Source organism: Pan troglodytes, chromosome 1, assembly GCF_028858775.2.
Source record: "Pan troglodytes isolate AG18354 chromosome 1, NHGRI_mPanTro3-v2.0_pri, whole genome shotgun sequence".
NCBI lineage: Eukaryota > Metazoa > Chordata > Mammalia > Primates > Hominidae > Pan > Pan troglodytes.
In genome coordinates this window covers 82020379-82045202 of record NC_072398.2, presented here as the reverse complement: position 1 = coordinate 82045202, position 24824 = coordinate 82020379, and the positions used below count along the sequence as shown (strand labels likewise).

At 45.1% G+C, this 24824-nt stretch overlaps 2 protein-coding genes across 2 annotated transcripts in view; one reads left to right on the top strand and one right to left on the bottom strand.

Moving 5' to 3' along the window:
- The window catches only part of GPA33 (glycoprotein A33), a 38868-nt gene extending 23634 nt beyond the window's left edge, over positions 1-15234 (bottom strand). The window contains exon 1 of the mRNA XM_001174712.5: positions 15102-15234. Within this exon, the coding sequence (XP_001174712.1) occupies positions 15102-15144 (43 nt within the window). The 5' untranslated portion in view covers positions 15145-15234. The remainder of the gene's footprint in view (positions 1-15101) is intronic.
- A 3715-nt stretch (positions 15235-18949) lies between these two features.
- The window catches only part of STYXL2 (serine/threonine/tyrosine interacting like 2), a 34887-nt gene continuing 29012 nt past the window's right edge, over positions 18950-24824 (top strand). The window contains exons 1-2 of the mRNA XM_513970.9: positions 18950-19069; positions 19709-19834. Of these exons, the coding sequence (XP_513970.5) occupies positions 19725-19834 (110 nt within the window). The 5' untranslated portion in view covers positions 18950-19069; positions 19709-19724. The remainder of the gene's footprint in view (positions 19070-19708; positions 19835-24824) is intronic.

Sequence of the window (24824 nt, the reverse complement as noted above, 5' to 3'; positions counted from 1 at the left end):
ATCCACCCACCTCAGCCTCCCAAAGTGCTGGGATTACAGGCATGAGCCACCATGCCTGGCCTGACATGCATTTTTAAAAGATCATTCTGGCTAATGTGGGGTGAACAGATAGAAGTGGGGTGGGGAACAAGAATGGAAGCAAGGAAATCATGCAAGAGTTGACTCAATAGTCCAGATGAGGGCTAATGTCTTAGACACAGGTGATTGTGGGGAGGTGGTGAGAAGTGATCCAAACTGGAATCTATTTAGAAGGTAGGGCCAATGGGATTTGACTGCAGGCTAGATTTGGCGTGTTAGAGGAAAACAGGAGTCAGGAATAGACAGAAGGATTTGGCCTCAGCAACTGGAAGAATGGAGTTGTCATTTACTGAAATGACAACAGTTAAGGAAGGAGGAAGTTTCAGGGGGCAGATCAGGAGTTTGTTTGAGCACTTGCAAAGTTTGAGATGCTCCTTAGACACCCTGGTGGAGGTGGCAATGAGGCAGTTATGTAAGTCTGGAGTGCCACAGAGGCACGGAATGGAGACTCAACTTTGGGAGTCACCGGCTCTCCATCAGTTAAGGTCAGAGGATGTTGAGGATCACTAAGGAAGTGCGTGAAGACAGGAAAGACATGTGGGACTGAACCCTGGGACACTCCAGTGCTTCATGATGGAGGAAATTAGGAGGAATCAGTAAGGGAGAAGTAGGAAAATCTGGCTAGGGAGATAGGAAGAGAACCAAGAGCAGGAAAAGTTTCTTGAAAGCAAAGGAAGTCAGCTACTCAAATGCTGCTGACATGTTCAACCAGGGACCTGAGGGCAGAGAGATGGTCATTGGATGTGGCCACATGGAGGTGGCCTTGGCATAAGTGGATGCAGTGGGGTGGTGGGGATGGAGCCTGAAAGGAGTGAGTTCAAGAGCTGATGGGACAAGAGGAAGCAGACAGTGTTTGCTGGAAAGGGAAGAGAGCAGGGGGACTGTAGCAGCTAAAGGAGGCTATAGGGTCAAGAGGAGTTTACGCCCTTTTTTCCAAAATATGTGTATGATGATTTAAAAAATAATACTTTTACACTGTTTGTTGATGATGAGAATGAGCCAAGAGAGAATGGGGACAGAAATGATGTCCTTGTAGGGCAAATGGGGCTGGGGGTACGGTGTTATGGGAGGACAGGCCTTAGAAGAGATGCCGGGCTGTCTACCCACTGTAACAGGATGTGGCTAAAGGTGCAAGTGGGCAGGTAGATTTGGTGGTAGAAGGGTGAGCAAGTTCTTACTGAATGTTCCCATGATGAGGCTGCAGCATAAAGAAGGAAAATGTCCTGCTGAAGACCGCCCCCCCGCCCAGCTGGGAAGACTCCACTATCCAGGCAAATTCCAGCTGGATTAACACACTTCTCTTTCAAAATGCAAATCGCTCCTGGGAAACAGGGAAGCATTTGGGTTGTTCATACTTCATTATGCAGTATTTCATAAGGTGAAAGTCAGCCACCCTCCTGGAATGGGCACTGTATAGTGAGGGCCATGTGAGCTCCTGGGGTGAGTTTATAATATCAGGGAGTATTGGATATTGGCAATGAGAGACAGGAAGATGTCAAAAAAACAGGTTTCCCCTCTTTGGCATTTGCATATTTTCCTCATGGTGATGCCAGTGCCAGAAGCCCCTGAAAATTTGTTCAAATGTTGGCTTCCCGAGTCACTGATGCTGCTCCAGAAGGTGATTCCAAAGTGGCCAAGACTTATCAAATGACCCTCCATGTGACTGGTCTTTCCACCACCTTTGTCTATCAGAAAACATTCGCTGGCAGGGCACAGTGGCTCGTGCCTGTAATCCCAGCACTTTGGGAGGCCGAGGTGGATGGATCACCTGAGGTCAGGAGTTCAAGACCAGCCTGGCCAACATGGTAAAACCCTGCCTCTACTAAAAATACTGTGGTGGTGCATGCCTGTAGTCCCAGCTACTCAGGAGGCTGAGGCAGGAGAATCGCTTGAACCTGGGAGGTGGAGGCTGCAGTGAGCTGAGATTGCACCACTGCACTCCAACCTGGGCAACAGAGCAAGACTCCATTTCCAAAAAAAAAAAAAAAAAAAGAAAAGAAAACACATTAGTCATCATTACTAACAAGTCACCCTTCATCAGAAGGTTATTTGCTTGAATGGAGCCCTCCAGTGCCGTCTGCCCAGCTCCCAGCTATAGCAGACAGCCCATCTAGATATCATTTCTCATATGCCTGGTGTAGTCATGGCAACTGCCAGAGATCTTTACTTCACCTCTTCTGTCCTTGCCTGGACCAGGGCATTTTCCCTAGAGCCCTGTCCTCACGGTGACCACTCTCGGGCCTCTCCATGACCTTTACACTGATTCTGTTCTTGTCTATCACCCTGGCCACACACTACACATTAAGGGACTTCTGCCACTGGCAGAACCTAAACGGCCCATGCACAGTTGGTCCCCAAAACTCAAGCAAATTCTATCTGATAGTAACAATTCTCACTCTCAAATCAAAGAGAACCAACCCACTAAGTCATTCCTTTAGACAATGGAGTGTCTAATTACCTGCTCACTCAAGATTAAAGGCATGTTAAGTCAACCATCAATGGATGAAAAATGAGTCACTCTATTGAGTTAATCATTCTCAATTCCCTGTTAATCTCATGTTATTTTAATTACATCTCAATGGTACGGGCACCATACAGGTATTTTACAGATATTCTCTCATTTATTTTCATACTCTCTTTAATGATAGACATTTGTATTTTCCCTATTTTACTGGTGACATAATTGAGGTTCCGAAAGGTTAAACCCTTTGCTCTATCTAGATATGACAGCTAACAAATGGCAGAGCTGCTGGCAAGTCCTTCAGATAGAGGCAGCCCTGGTGAGGGTATAGGGCTGCTGCCCAACAGTCAGGGAAAAGTGCTAATTTTTGCCTGCAGGGACAGGAGGATGGTGTTTTCCTTGGCTGTCAACAGAATCTATTTCCTATTTTGTTCCTTGACCACATCACACCCCTCAATCTTGTCACAGAAACTCTTCTGCTTTCTTCAGTCAACCAACAAGTATTTAATATGTGCCTAGCATATAAAACCAGCCCCCTGCTCTACTCAGGGAGATAAGATAGATGCCCACAAAGTCATCTTCTTACCCTGGCAAATTAATGGACATAGACGAGCTTCACACACACACTTAGATCCTCTTAACCAAATGCTAAGTACAGTATTTGCTTATAGAAGAGAACTCAGTGTGACCTTTATGTAGGAAAAGAACTAGGGCTGGCAACTGCATAGAAACAACACCCACTATTCTCTAGCACCTCACAGTTCTCAGGAGCCTCACATCCTTGTGAGAGGCGAGACTCTGCCAAATGGAATGGCCGAATTGGCTGTATTCAGATTCTCTGAACATCCCCTTCCAAGGAGGGCAATATACTCCCATCAGCCACTCCTACCGCTTGTTCATTCTGTCTCCCAACTCTCCCTTTCTTCTGGTTCAGAAACATCCCTTCGATACTTTAATCCTGGAGCGTGTACCGCTCTGCATCGCACAACTTCTCCATGGCCATTTCAGGAGGCAGCATGGCATAGAATTTGAATGCACAGATTCTAGAACTAGAATGCCCCTGTTGGAACTCTGGTTCCTTTCTTTACTATACATATAACCATGAGCAGTTTACTTAAGATCTCTGTGCCATAGAGTTTTCCTTTGAGAAACGGGCCGTGTGAGAATTAAGTGACATGAAACGGGTACTTTGTTTAGAATAGTTCCTAACTCATAATCAATAAATGATAGTTACTATTACATATATTTTTCATATTGAGCCACTTCTGCTTCCTTGTCTCATACTCTGTTGTGGAGGTGCATCCTTGGTAGAAGTTAATCACAAGAGGCAGCACTCACCATCACCATGGGTGAGCTGTCAAAAAAGAATAGTAATTGCTAATGATTATGACTAAAGAATAGATCAATTTTAGAGATCATTATAACAGAGAGTTAAAATCCATTTGATGTTATTAGACCTGTGAAGGAAGAAATAGAAATGAATGAATAAGAAAGAGCTCATAAAGAAAAAAACCAGCTGGGCGTGGTGGCTCACTCCTGTAATCCCAGCACTTTGGGAGGCCAAGGCAGGCGGATTGCCTGAGCTCAGGAATTCGAGACCAGCCTGAGTAACAAGGTGAAACCCTGTCTCTACTAAACTACAAAAATTAGCCAGGTGTGGCAGCATGCACCTGTAGTTACAACAACTCAGGAGACTGAGGGAGGAGAATTGCTTTAACCCAGGAGGTGGAGGTTGCAGTGAGCCGAGATCACACCACAGACTGGGCGACAGAGCGAGACTCTATCTCCAAAAAAAAAAAAAAGAAAGAAAAAAAAAGAAAACTTGCACAAATGTGGAAAATGTGGAGCACTCTTTCAATGTTCTTTGTAAACCTGAGAAGCATCTTAAAAAGCTCATCCCGTGCCCTGAGGCACACTTACATTTTCCATAATTTGAGACGAGAAGTTATTCCGTGTTTAAGAACTTTATGCCAACAGCCATCTTGGGAATCCTTCATAGCTAGCCTAAATCCTTTCCACCCATTCAGTCAATATCCTCTTGTTCTGACATTACTGGCAATGAAGACATCTGGCTGGACTTTTTAATAATTTGCCATTGTAGCTTTAGAGGCTTCTGATGTTTGCATTCACCAGCTTTTTCACCTCCATCTGGAATAAATCCAGTTTCTTTTACTTTTTTCCATAGGCTTTACCTTTATTAGCACTGCATCCCTCATTTTCTCTCCTGGGGGTCTTTGCATCCGTACTCAGTGAATGAGACCAAAGCACCAGGTAGGATATCTAAGCTGGGATTAGGAAGTTGAGAAGTGAAGCTCATTTTCAGAGTCTTCCAGCTACCTCACTTTCCGCTTCCTTGTATAGGTTGGCATTGAATATCAGGTCTCCAGTTGCCCAGAGCCCACCCTCCTCCCAGTAGCTGTGGCTCTCCCATCCAGTCACTCCCTTTGCCCTGTGCTCGTCATGCTCTAGACATTTTCTTTCTTCCATCCTCTCTCCCCTACTCTCCTTGTCAAGGCTGAGCTCTTCTGATGCTCAAGAAGAGCATCCATCGGATAAGCTAATTTACTGTAAGGTGTTACTAACTAATAATGTATCAATGTGTTAACCTCCAGGGGTATACAGGTTAGAAGTGCAAGCGCCTTTACCTGCAAGGAAGGAATCATAACAATCTCTTGCATGATAGCACATGCATTGTCCTAAAGAAGATGCCCCAACCTTCCCAAGAAGAATTGATAACTTTGTCCTTTGTGTCACCTACTACCCATGGCTTCCTGCCTCCTAGTGCTTCTCTCTCGTAAAACTTTATTACACAATACAGCAGTATGGCCAAGAGCACAAACATTGCAGCCAAACTATCCGGGTTGGCATCCTCTTTCTTACTTTTCCTAACTGTGTAATCTTAGGCAACTGAATTAACTTCTCTGGGCTTCAGTTTCCTCAACTGTGAAGTGAGTATCATCATATTATCTAACTCCAGGTTGTGAGAGGGTTGAATGACTTCACATAAAGTGCATATCCTTTACCCTGGGACATAAAGGACTCTACAGGCAATCTAGGTTGTCATGTCTCTCTCCTCTGCTGCCCTGTGTTTTCTTCATCTTCATATCCCTAGAGCTCAGCAAAGTGCCTAACATGTAAAAGGTCTCAATACATGCTTTTTGACAGCAAATGAATGAATTATAGAGAATTTAAGCTTACAGGATGGGTAGGATTTAAAACCAGAGAAACTTGGTGGAAGAACCTATTCAATGAATCGCTGGAAAGTGACCAAAAGTAAAATAAAGGACCAAAGGAGCCCCAGAGATGAGAAGTGGAGTCTGCAAGATACCTCAGCTGGAAATGGGAGAGGTCATTTCCCCTCCCTAAGGGGGTCCGTATGGACAGCCAGCCTGAGGTCTCGATGATTGCTTGTAAAAAATTAAGGTTTATTAAGAATATAATAAACGGTCTCTTGAGAACTAAATGGAAAGTAATACGTTGGAGGATAATGAAATGCTTGATGGAACCGGTGGCTTGAGGCATACATAGCACATTATGTGAGCCCTTGGGAAACTGGCAGTAATGCCTCCACTTAGGAAAATCTATTTGCTCAGAGAAACCATGTTCTTAGGGAGGAGATTCTGGAGGCCAGAAGGGACCCAGCCAGCCCCAGGACCAAGTACCATGTGCTGGTGTTGAGAAAGTGCTGGTCTCTAGGGAGAAGAAGGCAGTTCACACACGCAGGTTGGTTTGTCCTTCCTCTATGGGCAGGGGGAACAGCCCCTGCAGGCTCTCAAACTGGCAGCTGAGAGAGGAGAGATTGAGAGGCAGGGAGGGAGGTGGTTTAGGACTCAATAAATGTTGAACCGTTCATTCAACATGATTCTTTATGCATCTATAAATTCAGATCAATCCAATAAAATTCTACCAATGTCCTAGTTTAGTGCAAGGCACCAGAAAAATGATTAGAGGTGGGTTCACACGCCATCTTGGAAGCCCACCAGGACCACCCCAGCCCTTCCTGCTGCCTGGCTTTCCCGAGCCACTTCGGGCAGATGTATCCCAGGCACATGTAGTTCTCGTGTTGATATGGGCTGTGCATCAGGCTCCTTCCCTCAACAGATGGCAGGCTCCCTGGGGCAGCGTCTGAGTCTCAGACTTCTCTTATATCCACCACTTGCCGGCTTTACCTGCAAGGTGTCTACACTGAGCTGGGTCCTAATAAGGCCTTGTTGATTGAGTGGTCTGTGGCACAATCCCTGCTCAGGAAGCAGTCAGAGGTTACTGTCAGCCAGCATCCTAATAGAGCCTAATTAAGTGTTAAAGTGGAAGTGTTAAGCGAGTGAGGTGTGTAGGGGAGGAGCTGAGTTAAAACCAGGAAAAGAGATTTAATGGGAAGGCTTATTGAGGAGGTAGAACCCAAGGGATTCAATTCACGGTGCTGGACTGCATATATAAGGGAATAAAGCGGGATGCAAAATTGTGCATACAACAGTGTCCCAGTCCTACACAATCACAGACAGAGAGAGAGAGAGAATATTTCTAGAAGAAAATACACCAAAATACAGTATTAATAACAGTTACCTGTGGATTCTGAGATCGTGGGGCAATCTGAGATTTCTTCTATGTGTACTTTTATTTCCCAAATGCTCTGCAACAAACATACAGCCCTCTTTTAACAATAAAGCCAACTAGGAGGTGAAAAAGTAGAGACAGTGAGGGCAGCCTATTTTGTCAGGAGCTCGCCTAACACTGGAAGATGAGAAAGCTGAGACCAGAGGGGCACAGAGGATCCTGAGCAGATTTCTTTAGCCCCTTTGGGATTGAAGAAGGAGAAATGGAGGTGGGTTTGTAGGTTATAGGGAAGGTGATCCCAGCAAGGAAGAGTCTGAAAGTGCAGCAGACACCAGATGGAGCAAGACCTTAGCCTGGGAGGGGACCCGAGAGGAGGGGAAGGGCCAGGGCACAGTTGGAAAGCCAGCTTTGCTCACGGCAAGTGTCACCTGTTCCCCAAATGCAGATGGAGATACATTGGTGGACACGTGCAGGGCGTGAGCTCTAGCCAACAGATATACGTTTTATGCTCCTCTCCCAGTGAACTTTGTGACGGCCCTAATGGGAAGCGTCTGTCTGTCGCCATGTTCTGCCCATACCTGGTGTTTATGGCATCCCTGACTCACCAGGGCAGAAAATGAGGAAGCAGTCCAAAGGTCACTGGGTAGGAGAGGAGAGGGAAACACCTCAGGAAGGAGGCGGGTTCCAAGCTTGACGGTTGGTGCCCCAGGCAGAAAGGGGACAGGGTGATCTGGGAACAGAGACAAGCCCCACAGAGCAGGCAGACAGAAGACGATGGAGGGCAAAACCTGAGTGCTGCCAACCCGGGGTGGCTTGAGGGGCAACTGAACTTCCCCCCAAGTCCTCTATGTCCTCCACCAGCTCTTGCAATACTGAAACTTCCACCATCGACAGAAGGCACAGAAGCTCCTGCTAAAATGCAGGTGATGTCTGAGAGGCAGGGAAGACACACTAAGTGACTTTCTCTAAGTCACTTTAACCTGTGGAGTAATCCATCTCCCTAACTAGCTAGTGCCCCTTATCTATCAAACCCAGGAAAGGAATGTGAGACAGGAACATTTTGAGAGAAGCAAGTGAGATTAGGAACACAGAGGTTGGAGACAAGCAGGGGCAGCCTGGAGGAGGAAGAAAAGCAGGAAAGGCAGGATAGGAAATGGTGAAGCCAGCCAGCCTGCTGCTAGGGGAGGTTCAGAAGGGTCGGCACTCATTCACTAACACCTATCCAGCAAACGGCTGCTGGGTGCCTGTGTCCTGGGCACTATGCCAGACTCTGGGGATACAACGTGGGGCAGGGACAGATGCAGTTGCTGCTCTCACGGCGTTCACCGTTCCAGGGAAGTCAGATGGTAATAAATAAATAATCATAGAAATAAATGTAAAACCACCATAGTAATGAGTGTCATGACTATGATGGGAGGATATAACAGAGAGGGTGCCCTGAGGAAGGGCCTTTTGAGCTGAGATTGAAATATAAGCAGGAGTGAACCTTGAGAAAATAGGAGAAGAGATGTGAGGGAAGGGCATCATGCAGCGGTCAGGGGGTGGCAGAAGGCGAGGCATGTTCCAGAAACTAACACAAACCAGTGTGTAGCTATGGCACCAGGGAGGTTTCTTGGGGGTGTATGATTCCCCATATGATATCCTTTAGCCTCCCACTGTCAATCCAAATAAACTTGTCCAAATACAGGACAAGTAAAAACAGCATCCTTGTCTCATCCAAGTAGTTGAGGACAAATCCTGCTATCCACCCTTTCAGCCAGATTGCCTGCCCGCACCAAGACCCTCCTACAAGCAACTCAAATCACACCATACATGGCCAGTGCAGCCAGAAATGTGGGCTGGGCCTGGCCCTTATCGGCCATGACAATGATTTGAGTCTTTATCCTAATAGTCATGGGAAGTTATGGAAGGGCTTTAAGCAGAGGTAGTGACATGGTCATGATTTTATTTTACAAGATCATTCTGGCTCCAGGGTGGAGAGCAGTTAGGAGAAGGGCAAACAGGCTCAGGAGACAAGTGAAGCAGCTGTGGCAGTAGCTTAGGAGAGGCAGTGTAGAGCATGAGGTGGCAGAGGAAATGGAGAAAAACGGGCAGATTGAAGAAATGCTGGAGAGCTAAAATCATCACAGAAAGTGATGATCTGAATTTGTAGGTGGGGGATAAAGAGATCAAGGGTGATGTGGCGGTTTTAAAATGTGGTCCCCAAATTCTTTTAAACTGTTCTCAACAAAAGGTGTTCTTATTCTCTCCCTTGAGTTGGGTTCTGTGACTGCTTCTCAATAGACTATGGCAGAAGTGATGCTGGGTCAGTTTCTGGGCTTTGCCCTAAGAAACTAGTGCTTTAACTTCTTGTCTCTTTAGATGTTTACTCTTGAATCCAGCCATCATGTTATGAGGAGGCACAAGCTTGTCTGTGGAGAGGCCCCTGGAGAGAGGAACTAGACTATATACCAGCTTGTTAGCCAGTGAGTGCACCACCTTGGAAGTGGGTCTTCCAATGCTGGTTAAGCCAACCCAGCTGATACTGCATAAAGCAAAGACAAGCTGTCCCTGCCGAACACCATCCAAATTGCTAATTTAAGAGGAAAATAAATGATTATTATTGTTTTAGGTCACTAAATGTTGGAGTGGTTTATTACACAGCAATAGAAAATGTAAGAGATGACTGCTAGGTTTCTGGCTTTCATTCCTGAATGGACAGTTTGTCATTTATTGAGAGAGAGCTCACTGGGAAAGACCCAGGTTTGGGGACAAAGATCATGAGTTTTGTTTTCAGTTTGAGAGTTTTCAGTGCTCCACAAATCTAAGTTGAGAAGTCATGTGGGCTGTTGGACTTGTGAGACAATAGCTCAGGAGAGATGTTGGGTTTGAAGACAGAAATTTAGAAGTCAGCTGGGAATGGGTGGCAACTAAAGCTTTGCAGGTGGAGGTGGATGTAGAGTGACAATAGGAGAGCCTGGGACTGAGGGTGAGGGACTCTGACATTTCATGGCAGGACAGAGGAGAATGAGGCTGCTAAGGAGACATGGAAACATCAAGGCCAGAGATGTAGGAGGAGAACAAGGAGAGGAAGTCTCATGGGAACCAACAGGACAGAGTGTTTCAGAAATGCGGGAGAGATTAGCCAGGTCAAACACTGCCAGGATTACAAGTACATGCTGGGCCAGGCACACTTTCCCCAGGCTTCCTGGTGACCAGCATCACAATAGGCAGCATGGTTGTATTACCAAAAAACCCTGAGAGGGGACTCTGGTGGGCAAAGGCAAGATGAGGATCACACCTGTGCCCATGAATCAATTCTTCCCTATGGCCTTGCTTCTCAGACTCTGGTCCCTGGACCAGGAGTATCATCCCCTGGGAGCTCATTAGAAATGCAGAATCTTAGGCCCTACCCTGGACATACCGAATCATCTGCATTTTAACAAGATCCCCAGATGACTTGTATGCACACTAATGTGGGAGAATGCATACCATTGAGCCCCCTAAATTGAGGGAATCGGACAGTAACCAGAGAAGCAGCTGGATGATGCAAAACTGAGCTAAAAGTCACATGCAGTGTATTAGAGGCAACTGTTCATTAAACCAACTTTTCCTTAAGTTCCAATTTGTCTCTACACCTAGACTGCACATCAGAATCACCTGAGTAACTTTTCAAAAACCAGAGAGAAACCCAGATCCTGCCCCTCTGGGTTCTGACTCAGAAGGTATGGGGGAGACTGGGCATCTGTATTTTCACTTCCCAGGTGACTCTGATGGGCAACCAGGGTTGAGAGCCACTGGCCTAAACTATTAGTCTTCCTCTTTTGAACACCTAACCTTCTTAGACCGACCATTCATAACATCTTTTCTCCATTGAGGCTGGGACTGAGACTAGAGTAGGACATTTTAATCCTGATTGCATCTCTGACAGGGAGGCAATGTGATTCATTCCAGGTGCATGAGCTCTTCCTACAAGCACTGGCTTCTGACTTGTGCTCAGGTGCCAGCAGGTGGGGCCCAGGCCCCAGCAGGGAGCCAGGCTAATTTAGGATTGGAATGGCAACAGGACCCAGGGCCACAGAGCAGATGGTGGGCGGGCCGCTTATCTTGCAGTTGCATTTGCGGGCTCACACCACCCCGGCTCTGGCCCAAATACTACCCTCTTGAGGTCCAGGGTCTCATCAGAAGTGCACATCTGAGGCTAAGCCCCTAAACCACATATCTTAGGCTAGGCCACTGCACAGAGCTTAGACATGTGACACTGGGCTCAGATAGGCCATCGTGATAGGGCAGACCCCAGGGACCAACCCACACCTGTGTGATCCACAGGAACATGGCACTTCAGAGCAGACAAGTGTAGGGCACCACATTTAGGAAAAATCTTCCTGCTGGGATTGTGCCTCTAACAAAGATGCCAGGGAAGGGTTCTAAAATGGCACAATCAGCCTCAAAATGTCAGCAACTTGCAAACTTGGTTCCCTTCAAAAACCCTTCATGGATCAAGCATCTGTGGGTTTTCTGAAACTTTTTTATATGGGGGGAGAAAAAACATTTTTTTCTAGAGAGAAAAAAGCTTTTACACCTTTCCCAGGTTAAAGTTCTCCTGAGTTTTTCTCATTTAACTTAGAAAAACAAGGAAGCTTCCTCTCATTCTAGGAAGGTGGGGTGTGTAAGTAAGTGTGTGTGTGTGAGAGATTGGGTCTTCAAAGGTTTCACTGGCTCTGAGCAGAGCTGTTCAGTGACTTTTTTCTCCTGGAGCTTGCCTCTTTATGCATCCCTTTTCATGCAGCGGCACATTGCAGCACATCAAATCTTTCATGAAGTCTGGTGGCTGAAAAAAAATCCTGGAATGGAAGTGCCTTGATTTTGTGCACACATTGGAGCATTTTCTCTAACAGCCTTGTGGGGGGGCAGCACATGGCGGCTTTTTTGGTGATAATTTAGGGTTCATCCACAGTGACCTCTGACTCCCTTTCTTGGCACGTGTCTGCCATCTCAGAGCTCTCGGATGATTGGTCACCAAAGTCTACTAATTTTCTGTAACTTACATTCCCCCACAGTAATAATAATAACTGCACTCATAACTGGCATTTATTGAGTGGTTATTATGTGTCAGGTCTGCTAAGATTTTTACACGTGCAAACTCATTTAGTACCTATAATAGCCCTGTTGGGGCACAGCGTGAATTTTACACCCCTCCATTTCAGACTAGAAGACTGTGCAAGAAGACTTTAGCAAAGTGAAGCCATTTGCCCACACCATAGTCAGTTAAGAGGCAATGGGGTCAGCCCCCTTTGGTCCCCTGGGATGGCAGTGGAGTGTTAGGAGGGACGGGTGGAACATTTCCCAGGCATGGAGGTCTGTTTTGTCACTGACTCTGTTTAGAATTGTCAGCACGTGATAATCATAAAAAGCAGACCAACGGTGCCTCACACCTGTAATCCCAGCACTGTGGGAGGCTGAGGCGGGCGTATTGCGAGGTCAGGAGTTCAAGACCAGTCTGGCCAGCATGGTGAAACCCTGTCTCTACTAAAAATACAAAAAATTAGCTGGGCATGGTGGTGCATGCCTGTAATCCCAGCTACTCGGGAGGCTGAGGCAGGAGAATTTCTTGAACCTGGGAGGCGGAGGTTGCAGTGAGCTGAGATCACACCACTGCACTCCAGCCTGAGCAAGCCAGACTCTGTCACACACACACACACACACACACACACACACAAAGCAGACCAACTCTTAGTCGGTTTTATGATTGCTTTTAAACTCCCTACTTTAAAAGCACGGCCTTGCGTTTGTGCCCCCTGCATGGGACCTTATGAATAGCTTCTGCTTCCTCCAACACCACTTGAGTCCTGAGGCCCATTCATCAGTGCAGTGCTTCCCTGCCCAGTTCTTAGCAGAATCAATTCCTCGGAAAGGTCAGATGGGAAGAGAAAGAAGAGAAAAGCCCAGTAGGTCCTCTGGAACCTAAGTCAAGCTCCACCTCCTCCAGGAAGCCTTTCCTAATGTCCCTGCTCCTACCTGGGTCTCCCTTACCTGCGCAAAGGAAGAGGTGGTATCCTCTCATGAGGCATGGTGGGGAGGGCCGCCTGGTTGCTTTTGGTCGACCTTTGAAGGTCTTCCTTGCTCACCTGCAGTGGCAATGGCTATTTCACTATTTGGCAAACTCTGTCTATATGCCTCAAGTCGACCACCAAGCCTGGCTTCTCCTGCCCCAATGCTCTGGCCCCTTCTTCCTCTTAATGTAAGATATGGAGGAAGAAAAGTTAGTGGGCACATGATTCTGGGCTGGGCAGGCTGTGGGGAGGGATGGGGCAGAGGTAGAAGACACTTCATCAGTGTGTCTGAAAACATGCCCAAGACTCGTTCTGCTGGGTGAGTTCCCCAGGGGTCACTTGCCTTCTCATAGGAAGAAGCAAAATGTCCTGCTCCAGGCAATTCAGAGTTACGGCCACTTTTCCCTCCAAGTTGGGTGAGCATCTTGTTTTAAGATCGTTTTTCTAAGCCAAAATTTCTTATTTTTATTCATGCATGGGTCGCAGCCAGGCTACAAGTGTGGGGATATGTGTTGGGGGTTGGGGTGGTGCAGGCATGGAGGAGCTTCTGGCTTACCAGGAGAAGATGGGAGAATCACTGGCCCAGCCAGGGAAGGATGGGTATTTCCTTCAGCCTCCCTCTCTCAGGCCCTGGAGCATCCTCCCTGCCTGAATCTGATGGCTGAGATAGGCCCACTTATGACTAATCATTCCAGACTCCTCACTTCTATGGCACCTGCACAAACTATGTGCTCAGTAAAGAGTTGTTTGGATAAAGGAATGAGCCAACCAGTCCATCTTGGTGGATGATGAGGGGCTTTCTGCCTTCAGTCAGATGGACTTGAGCCAGCCTGAGAGAATGATCTTACCCAGATCTTCCTCCAAACCGTGTGACCCAGCCCTTCCCCAGCAGCAGGCTGCCCTTCCCTCGAGAGCCCCAAGGCCAGGTGTTGAGAGAAAAGCATGTCTAGGGCCTGGGAGAACCAGAATGAGCTGTAGGCCCCATGGCCCGGGGCTTTCCTGTGTATGCTAAAAAGTGAGCTCTAAACCAGTCTCCTGGTTTCCACTTCCCGAGGCTTGGTGCTCCTGAGTTTCCTGGTATAGCTCTTCTCCTCCCCGTTGCAGCTGGATCCTGGAAGCCCTCAACAGTGTCTGAATTGCAAGGTGATGGCCAAATACACTAAACCAAAGATATTCCTAAACTTTGCCAAACCCTGCGTCTCTCAACTTCCTTCTCTCCATTCTATTTCCTTCCAATGCCCAGCAAAATGGTTGGTACCTTAATGCCAAGACTTTCATTCTAACCCTTAGACACTCCATAGGTCCCCACAGAACACTGTGCTATTAAGCACTTGATGTGGATTCAACCATATACTCATGAATGTCTGATTTTATTCTGGGAGGTTTCCCTCCCAGAGGGAAATGCTCAGAGTCCCAGAATTTTCAATGACCAGGGTCCCAGAAGTGGCAAGGAGCTTTGGCCTTTGGAAAAGACCCATCTAGTTTGTTGTTTGTTTTTAGGGTTTGAATCTTCTCTTGCTCTGTGAATGATACTGGATAAGTTGCATTGTCTCTTCTGCCTCAGTTTCCTGTCTCTTTCTCTGGTTTTAACACAAACGTTAATATACTAGATAATGAACGAATCTAGATCCACACATCCTGGATTTTCTAGGACAACTCCGATTTCAAATACTTTGTCCACATTGTCAAATCCTGTGTCTGATCCTATAATCTAATTTGGGATAAGAAAATATGGTCTTGAGAGTACTTTGAATTCTTCATTTCAGCAGTGGGCTAGAATGTTATTTACTAATATGCAAATAAAAACCATTCTGATTCTGGGCACTGGTCCGGAATGTGTAATTCTGGCCCAGCAGGAATGCAGCTGTGTTGCTGGAGGCCCTTCCTGGGAAGGCTCTGACAGAGCCTCTCCTTCAGCCCTAGGTCCCAATGTCTCACCCACCCCTGGGCACTGGACAGAAAAGGGGCCTACTCACCTGCACAGAGTGTCCACAACACAGGCCACATCTTCCCCACCATGGTCTTGCTTCTTCTCTGCCCTAAACCTAACCTGTCACTGGCAGCCTCCAGACAGGTCTGAGCTGTCTGGTTAAAGCTACAGCAGCTTCTGGCCTGGCCCAACTGGAGGTCCCTGCAATTTTCCCTCTTCTCACCCACCTCTGCCCAGCCTCAGCTGGATTGGCAGGTGAGCTGGGGCTGGGCTCATGTGTCACCTACTCCAAAGGTCCCAAGAGGAGTCTTCCCTACTTCCCTCAAGTTCCCCTTAAACCAGCCACCTCCCCTGCCTTCTCCCTACTTAGCAGGTGTACAAAGTCCTAGACTGCTCACAAAGGGGTAGGCCTCTCTTATAACTGACAGGAAATAAATAATAAAAAGGGAAATGCACTCAGAGGTAGGGTTCCAAGCTAGTAAAAGAAGGGTGTTGCCCATATTTGCTGAAACACTTCAAGACACAATGTGATCTGTTTCTCTACTTCTCTCCTCTTCTACAGCCTCCCCCCCACAGTGCGCAAGAGATATAGTCATGAAGAAAACAGGAAGTCTCTCCCCTCAGAGTTTATATTCTGACTGGGAAAGTAGCAAGTTCATAAGTGAAAGAAGATCATCTTGGGGATGTGTGACCAACTTGTCTCAGTTTTCCTAGGACTGTCGTGGTTTTCAAACCAAAAGGAACACCCTCAGTCCCAAGCAAATTTGGATGATGGTCACCCTACTGAAAGAATGATCAGTGGTGTGGGACCATAATTCTCCAGGAGCAGCGGCTGTTGCTGGTTTCTTCCATAGATATTTTAGATATATGATAGTGTGCCATATACACTGTTCTGCAATGATTTATTCATTTTTCATTTAATGAAAGGTTTTAGAAAGCTTTCTGTATCGGTATGTATAACACCACCACCATCATCTTTTTAAAATGGGGATGATATTTCACTGTATATGAGTGACATGATTTATTTAACCAAACGATTTTAAGATTGTTTTTCCTGATCTTTCACAACTATGAATAGATTGCAACCAATATCTATTATGTGTACGATATTTCACACGTGTTGTGATTATACATGTAAGATAAATTCTTAAAAGTAAAATTTATGAAATGACTCACTGAAAGTTATGCATATTTGTAATTTTTATAGATATTGCTAAACTAGCTACCATGAGAATTTTATAGCCTACACTCCTATTAGCAGCATATAAGGATACCTATCTCCCCACACACTCACTAACACAATTACCAAGTGTTTATGACACAGTTATCAAACTTTCTGCTCATCACCAATCTAAGTGAACATGATATCCCACGTATATATAATTTACTTTTTAAAATTATTAGTGAAATTTGGCCGGGTGCGGTGGCTCACGCCTGAAATCGCAGCACTTTGAGAGGCCAAGATGGGCTGATCACGAGGTCGAGAGATCGAGGCCTTCCTGGCTAACACGGTGAAACCCCGCCTCTACTAAAAATACAAAAAATTAGCCAGGTGTGGTGGTGTGCGCCTGTAATCCCAGCTACTTGGGAGGCTGAGGCAGGAGAATGGTGAACTCGGGAGGCAGAGCTTGCAGTGAGCCGAGATGGTGCCACTGCACTCCAGCCTGGGCGACAGAGCAAGACTCTGTCTCAAAAAAAAAAAAAAATTATTAGTGAAATTGAAAATCTTTTAATATAGTTGCACATCATATATATTTTCTTTTCTGAGACTAGGTAGTTCATTTGCCCATATTTCTTTTTTTAATAAATTTTTAAAAATATAGACACAGAATCTCGCTACATTGACCCGGCTGGTCTTGAATTCCTGGGCTCAAGCACTCCTGCCTCAGTCTCCCAAAGTGCTGGGATTACAGGCATGAGCCACCACGTCCAGCCGTTTGGCCATATTTCTATTGAGTTGTTGATCTTTAGCTTGTTGACTTCTAGCAGCTCTTTGTATATTAGGGAAAGGAACTTTTGGATGTGATAAGCATTGCAAATATTTCCCCTAGCATTTCTTTGTGTTATGAATTCATAGTATCCTACATGACTTATTGTTATCAATCCTTTTGACTGCTAGGTTTGGTTGACATACAAAATTTGTTGTTTTCTGTTTATTACATTTCACTCAGGCACCTTGTTAATTCTGTTATTATATGTAATAATTGTTCAGCCCCAACATTTTATAATATCTTTGCCAAATTAGTCTTCCTAACACACAGCCCTGATGATATTACTTGTCTGCTTGGGTCCTATCACTGACTCTGCAGAACCTAACAAATTGGCTTTTAAGGTATTCTAGCATTTGTTCTCAAACACGGTCTACCTTCCAGAATACATCATTTATGCTCTGACCAAGTTAGACATATTTTCATCCCCAGAACTCATACTTCCTTACCCCCAAAACTTTATTGATGCCACCCCCTCGGTAATTCTCTTCCCCTACTATATCTGCTATTATAATCTTACTTGTCCTTTAGAAGTCAGCTCATATATCACCACTGCTTCTATGAAGTCTTTCCTGATTTCTTCAGTCAGAAGGGCTCTTTCTCACCTTTGAACTCACACAGCACTCTGGATTTCTTTTAGGACACTAACTACATTCTCTCTTATGCTTGAGTTATTTTTGGTCTGTGTCTCATTCCTCCTAATAAACAGTGAGCTCATTCATTCAGCCATTTCTAATGATACTATATACCAGGCATCATTCCACCTAACTAGGAAGAAAGACAACTTTAAGCTGTGTGTTTTACCAACTTTGGTCAAGTACAGTGCCATATGTAGTAGGTAATCAATGAATATTTTAAGTGGGTAAATAGATGGATGGATAAATGGATGAAAGGATGACTATGGTATGTGTGGGATGAGAGGTGTGGGCTATTTGGCTTTGCTTTGATCATTGTGATGGTAGAGGGGGTAGTAGGGTAAGACAGCTTATTTGACATTTATGAAGCTCACGGAATTCTTAAGTCACCCAAGGTTGCCAATCCATTATCACCTTGGGGTGTGAGTAGAGGGGAGGAAACGTGGAGGGTGAGCACAACTGTCCAGTTGACCATCCAGAGACATGTCTATTGAAAGAAATGCAGGCAGGGCATGGTGGCTCACACCTGTAATCCCAGCACTTTGGGGGGCCGAGGTGAATGGATCACTTCAGCCCAGGAGCTCGAGACCAGCCTGGGCAACATAGTGAGACCCCATCTCTACAAAAAATTTAAAAATTATCTGGGTGTGGTGGCATGTGCCTGTACTCCCAGCTACTCAGGAGGCTGAGGTGGGAGGATCACCTGACCCTGAGAGGTTGAGGCTGCAGTGAGCTGTGATGGCACCACTGCACTTTCACCAGGGCAACAGAGTGAGACCCTGTCTAAAAAAAAAGAAAAAGAAATGTAATCCTGGTCACAAGCAATGACTACTCTTTAATTGTACCACAGTGCTCTCCCAATATCTATCTGTTGAGTACCCTTTCCATTCTACATATCTGGTCCTTTTTTTAGGCCTCTCTAGTTGACATGCAGCTGTGGTAAGTTTGTTTATTCTTCTATATCTTTGGATTTAGACTCTCTTCTGGAAGAACTTTGAATAGGCTGTCCCAGGCAAGAGGGTCTGAAGAGAGAACCCAGAGAAAAGCTGTTCTTTAGTTTCTCCATCTACCAAGCACAAACGTCTTCCAATTCTGCTGCTAAATGTCAGTGTCTGGAGAATCAGCCAGGAGGGAAAGAGTTAAGTGAGGATTGCTTTGGGGCCTGGGTCCAGAGCCTGCATTCCTTCCTCCCAGAAATCTGCCAGCCTATGGGGCCAGAGGCTAAATTTAGAGGGTGGCTAAGGTTTCCTGTTAACAGCTGTCCTGCCCCTAGGAGAAGAAGCCCTGAAGAAGGAGGTGGCTGGTTCCTGTCTCACTGGCCGGAGCTTCAGCTTCAGTCATTTCATCTGGGTCCCTCAGCCCTTGGTGGGGAACATCCACGCAGGTTAGAGGTGAGTGTGCTTCTCCCCTTGTCAATCCTGGTGAGCCCAGGACTTACAATACAAGGGGCAGCGGCTTTGCCCTGAGTGTCAGGGCACAGCCATGATGGCTGGGACCAGCTGCTGGTATACTTCATGTCCTTTAATAGGCTCCAGGATGACGCCTGAGCCAAAGGCCCTACCTCCTGTGGCCTTGGTTAGAGTCACCGGAGGCCAGCTGTGTCTTCCCCAGCAGAGACAAAGGGGTGCGCATGGGCATAGGTGAGGGGCGCGTGTGTATGCACACCCTATAATTTCAACTGAAAAATCTTGCTGGTCCAGGGAAGTCATTGTTCTTCAACTTTTTGAGCTGAGATCAGGTAACCTGCTGGCTCCTCTGCCTGCTCCCTTGCTGACATCTGTGGAAGGAGCCACACTGGCACTTCAATATTGTCACTTCAAGGTGGGGTCCTAATATGGCGGGGTGCACTTCTTGGTGTCCCAGTAACAGTGGCTGGGCCAGGTCTGACTGGGTTTTCCTTGCTGGTCGTTTGCCCACCGGGACCTTCCTAGTCCTAGTTCCACTGAGGTGACATCACCAACACACCTTCTCCCCCAACAAAACCTCAGGAACCTAATTCCCTAACTGCCTTTTTCTTGCCAAACTTTCAGAGGTTGGCAGGTTGTCATGGCGACCAGAAAGGACACAGAGGAGGAGCAGGTAGTCCCAAGCGAGGAGGACGAAGCCAACCTGAGGGCGGTGCAGGCCCACTACCTCCGAAGCCCCTCCCCTAGCCAGTAAGTGACCACTTATCTCCCACCCTCACAGCCCCAGCTGGGAGGGGCAGGGGACAGGTTGGGCCATTAGCTCCAGGGAGCCTGCAGCCATCACCTCGGTTCACTCATTTAACAAATATTATTGAGTACTTGTATGTGTCCTACTTTCTGGAGGAGGTAAATATGCAAATAGACTGATTGCAATGTGGCAGGTGTGTGCTAGATATTAATATGACCAGGATCTAGTATGTGGTGGACTAGACAATAGGGAAGGGAACAACTGGACTTGGAAGGTCATAGGAGGCTTGGCTGGAAGAGATGATGATGGACCCGAACCTCAGAGGATGAGTAGGAATTTGGCCCTGCTTGATTCAGTAGGACTGGGGCTGGATATGGGGATGACAGGCCGTAGACTATAAGAAAAGGGATGAGGAGAGGAGAAGCCCATGGAAGCATTCCCTAGCACTAAAATAATTTTTTATCCATAATCAAGCTGTGTCTTTTAAACTGGGACATGTGCATGCCTGGGGCAAGTGGCAAGATGCCAAGGGGCATGAGGCATCTTCCTGGAGAGTCCTCTTTTTTACCACAAGTAATTTGAAACTTTCTTTTACATTAAAATCATCGACGTTATGTTATCATGTGGAATGAAAAAAATGTGCATAACATTTTAAGACAAACCACAAGACATTAAAGAAATGTCGTGCTTAATTGCCTGCTAAAACAATACTGTGTGTGCCTGTCCATTTTCTTCTGTCATAAATCATAACAGGAGACCTGACTTTTAATCACATCTCTGTCACCAAATTGGTGTGAAGAATAACTGAAGTGATTGAGCCTTTAGTTGGAAACGCCTAACTAAAACAGCTGAAATTAACTTCCCCTCTAAGAATTTATCATTCTGCTTGATTTCACTTTTCTTTGATGCTCTTGGGATCTTGCTGGCTCCTGCTTCCTGTGTCAAAAGGCTTCCCCAGTGGAGTAAGACAGGAATGAGGGCAGGTGCTCAGCACTCATGGGCCAGGGCACTTCACCCAAATGGAGCTTAGAGACGTCTCCTTTAAAATTCAGCATTATGTTGGGAGGCCGAGGTGGGAGGATCACGAGGTCAGGAGATCGAGCCCAGCCTGGCCAATATAGTGAAACCCCATCTCTACTAAAAATACAAAACTTAGCCAGGTGTGGTGGTAGGTGCCTGTAATCTCAGCTACTCAGGAGGCTGAAGCAGGAGAATCACTTGAACCCAGGAGGCAGAGGTTTCAGTGAGCCGAGATCGCGCCACTGAACTTCAGCCTGGGCGACAGAGCGAGACTCCATCTCAAAAAAAAAGAAAAGAAAATTCAGCATTATGGTCCCACTTAGGAAAACTCTCAGGATTGAGAGATTCAACATAGGTCCTCCTCTCTTGTATACCCCCGAATAAGGCAGAAGTCGCTTCGTGTGTGGTTGGGATAGGCGACAGTTTCGTGTATTGCTAAGAGTAATGTTAGCTATTATATCTAAAGGACATTTCTTTCTTCCTCAAATAAGTTCCAAAACAGGTACCTGAGCAGTGATTCAAGAACTAAGACTCCTTCTGTCTTGAAGGTTCACCACTTTAAAGCATGGCTTCTAAAGTCACAATGCTCATCAGTATCAACATAAAATGGAGACAAGCATGGAGAATTTCCCAGGAGGTTTTATGGTCCAGATGTGAAAATGGCCACTTCATTTTCACTCATATTCTATCGTCTAGAACTCAGCAAGGTCATGCTTTCTTGCAAAGAAGGATGGGAAATAAGGCCCATGAGCCCAAGAAAAAGAGGAAATCAGTGTGTCGATAATAGCAGTCTCAGCCACAATGTACTCCTCTAGTCAGTCAATCCATGTTACCTTTTTTTTCCCCACCTATAGAACATATTTACGGCCTCCTAAGTGAGGCAATTCAAAATCCCACTTACCAACTGCTGCATATGTAGTTCCAGGCTAGGTTCTCCAATGGGTGTGCATTCTGTCCCTCAGGCCTGAATGCAACACATTATGGTCGGATCAGGATAACTGCCAAAAACAGCTACCATTTTATAAAAAGAGGAAGAGGAAATACTGCTGTCATATAATTAATGAACATGTTGACCCAGGATGTGAGGAGTCCTCCTAGATTCGACCTTGATTTGTCTCTCTGAGAGAAATACCCTTGTCTGTTGTTCTCTTTGACCTCTAGCTCTGCCCTCCTAGCTGTCTTGCTTGTCCATTATCCTCCATAGCCTTGTCGAAGACATGTCCTCCTTGAAGGCTGTATAGCTTTTGCAGACTGTGTCCTGTTTATGAAAATTTGGTGGCTCTGGGGCTGTTTTAAGGTTTATGCCACACAAAAGCTTTTGGAAGTTCCTGGTTTCTTTGAAAATACGACCCTTTCAAAAACTCAATAGGTTTATGATCTATGTAGATTAGACAACTCCATGTGTTACTAACCACACTCAAAGTTCTTTCCTAGATATAGTTTTCAATCCTGATTCATTCATTTGCCTTTTTGTCTCCATTTAATGATAGTTATCTTGGGAGGTTATCTGAAACTGTAAATTTGGGTGGGGAGTCCAAGATGTATGTTGTAATTTGTAGTGTAATTGTCAGAAAGTTTTGCAATGGAGTGTATAGCTAACAAGCTCATGAAGGGTGGATAAAATAATAAAATATAATCAATCCAAAAGGAGAAAAGAAAGTAGAGAAAAAGAATACAGAAAAAGAACAACTTTCTCCACAAGAAACTATAGGTTAAAAAAAAAGAAAGAAAAAGAATAATAAGAAAACAGTAGGATGGTAGATTTAAGCTCAAATATATAAATAACTACATTAAATGTAAATAGAATAAATACTCCAATTAAAAGACAAAGATGGTCAAACTCAATTTTTTTAAAAAGGCTACATGCTGTTTACAAGAGACACACCTTAAAAATAATGATATAGGTTTGTCATGGTAGCTCATGCCTGTAATTCTAGCACTTTTGGAGGCTGAGGTAGGATGATTGCTTGAGGCCCCGAGTTTCAGACAAGACTAGGCAACATAGTGAGGCCCTGTCTCTACAGACTTTTTTTTTTTTTTTTTTTTTTTTTGAGACGGAGTCTCGCTCTGTCGCCAGGCTGGAGTGCAGTGGCGTGATCTTGGCTCACTGCAACCTCTGCCTCCAGGGTTCAAGTGAGTTTCCTGCCTCAGCCTCCAGAGTAGCTGGGACTACAGGTGCACGCTACCCCACCCAGCTAATTTTTGTATTTTTAGTAGAGACGGGGTTTCACCATGTTGGTCAGCATTGTCTCGATCTCTTGACCTTGTGATCCCTCTGCCTCAGCTCTCAAAGTGCTGGGATTACAGATGTGAGCCACCACACCCGGCCCAAACTTTTTTTTAAAAATTAGCCAGGCATGGTTGCATATGCCTGTAGCCTCAGCTACTCAGGAAGCTGAGGCAACAGGATTGCTTGAGCCCAGGAATTCAAGGCTGCAGTGAGCTATGACCATGCCACTGCATTCCAGCCTGGGTGAGAAAGTGAGGCCCTGTCTCAAAAAATAAAATAAGGATATACAAAAGTTAATGAAGAATAAAAAATTTATACTACACTGTTTCAGTTACTACTGCTCATAACTTCAAATTTTAGTGGCATAAAATACCATTTTATTATGTTCATAATCAGGAGCCTGGATGAGGCACAGTGGGGTTAGCCTGTCTTTGCTCCATGATGTCCAAGGCCTCAGCTAGAGAGATTTGAAGACTGGGGATGCCTTAAGGCTGAGGGTGACTCACAGAGGCATCTTCACGTTTGGCAGTTTATGTTGAAATTTACCTGGGTTTTTGGCCAGAATACCTAAGATAGTCCCTCCATGTGGGCTACTTTGGGCTTTCTCTAAGCATGGTAGCTAAATTCCAAGAGTTGCATCCAAGAGAATAAGATAGATGTGTATTAATTTTCATGAGCTAGCCTCAGGAGTTACATAGCACCACTTCTGCTGTACTCTGCTGACACAAATGTCCATGAAGTTTCAAGGGGAGGCAACATAAACTTCATCACTCCATCAGAGAAGTACCAAGGTGATATTGTAAAGTAAGCAAAAGCAAGCCAGTGAAGCAGATTTTGAAGTAATCATTACCAGATACAAAGAGACAAAAAGAGACATTTCATAATGATCAAAGGTTCAATTTACCAGAAAGATAAAATAATTTTCAATTTCTATGTTTAATAACACAGCCTCAAAATATATAAGGCAAAAAACTGACAGAACTGAATGAAAAATTAAAAGCCACAATCTCCCTCAACTGTATGTATATTTTTAAAAACTATCTCAGCAACTGATAAAATAAAAAAATCAAAAGAATAATTTTTAATAAGAATATCAAAAAATTATCAAGAATATTTGGATAAAACAATAAATAAAATTAACCTAATGAGCATTTATAGAACATGCACCCAACAAGTACAGGATACACATTCTTACCATGTACACATGGAGCATTTGCCAAAATAGATCATATACTGGGCCATACATATATCAACCAATGTTTAGTGATTGAAATAATACAGAACATGTTATCTGAACATAGAAGAATAAAGGTAGAGATCAATTAAAAAATTTAAAAACAGGGATTCAAATTAAAATCACAATTCAATACTACTACATACTCACCAGAATATCTCAAACTAAAGACCAACAATAGCAAATATTAATGAAGATGTGAAGCAATCAAAACTCCCATTCATTGCTGGTGAGAGTGTAAATTAGTACAACCATTTGGAACTATTTTGCAGTGTCTACTAAAGCTAAACATATGGTTGTCCTCTGACCCAGCAGGCTCACTCTTCATAAATACTTAACAAAAACAACTACATATGTGCACCAGAAGATAAATACTATAATGTTTAGCAACTAATAGTCATTAAGGATATAGGATGTATAAACAACATGATGAACTGTCCAATTAGCAGTAGGCTAGATAAATAAAGTCTGGCATATATATTTATTTTAAAAACTGCCGGTCTTGGTC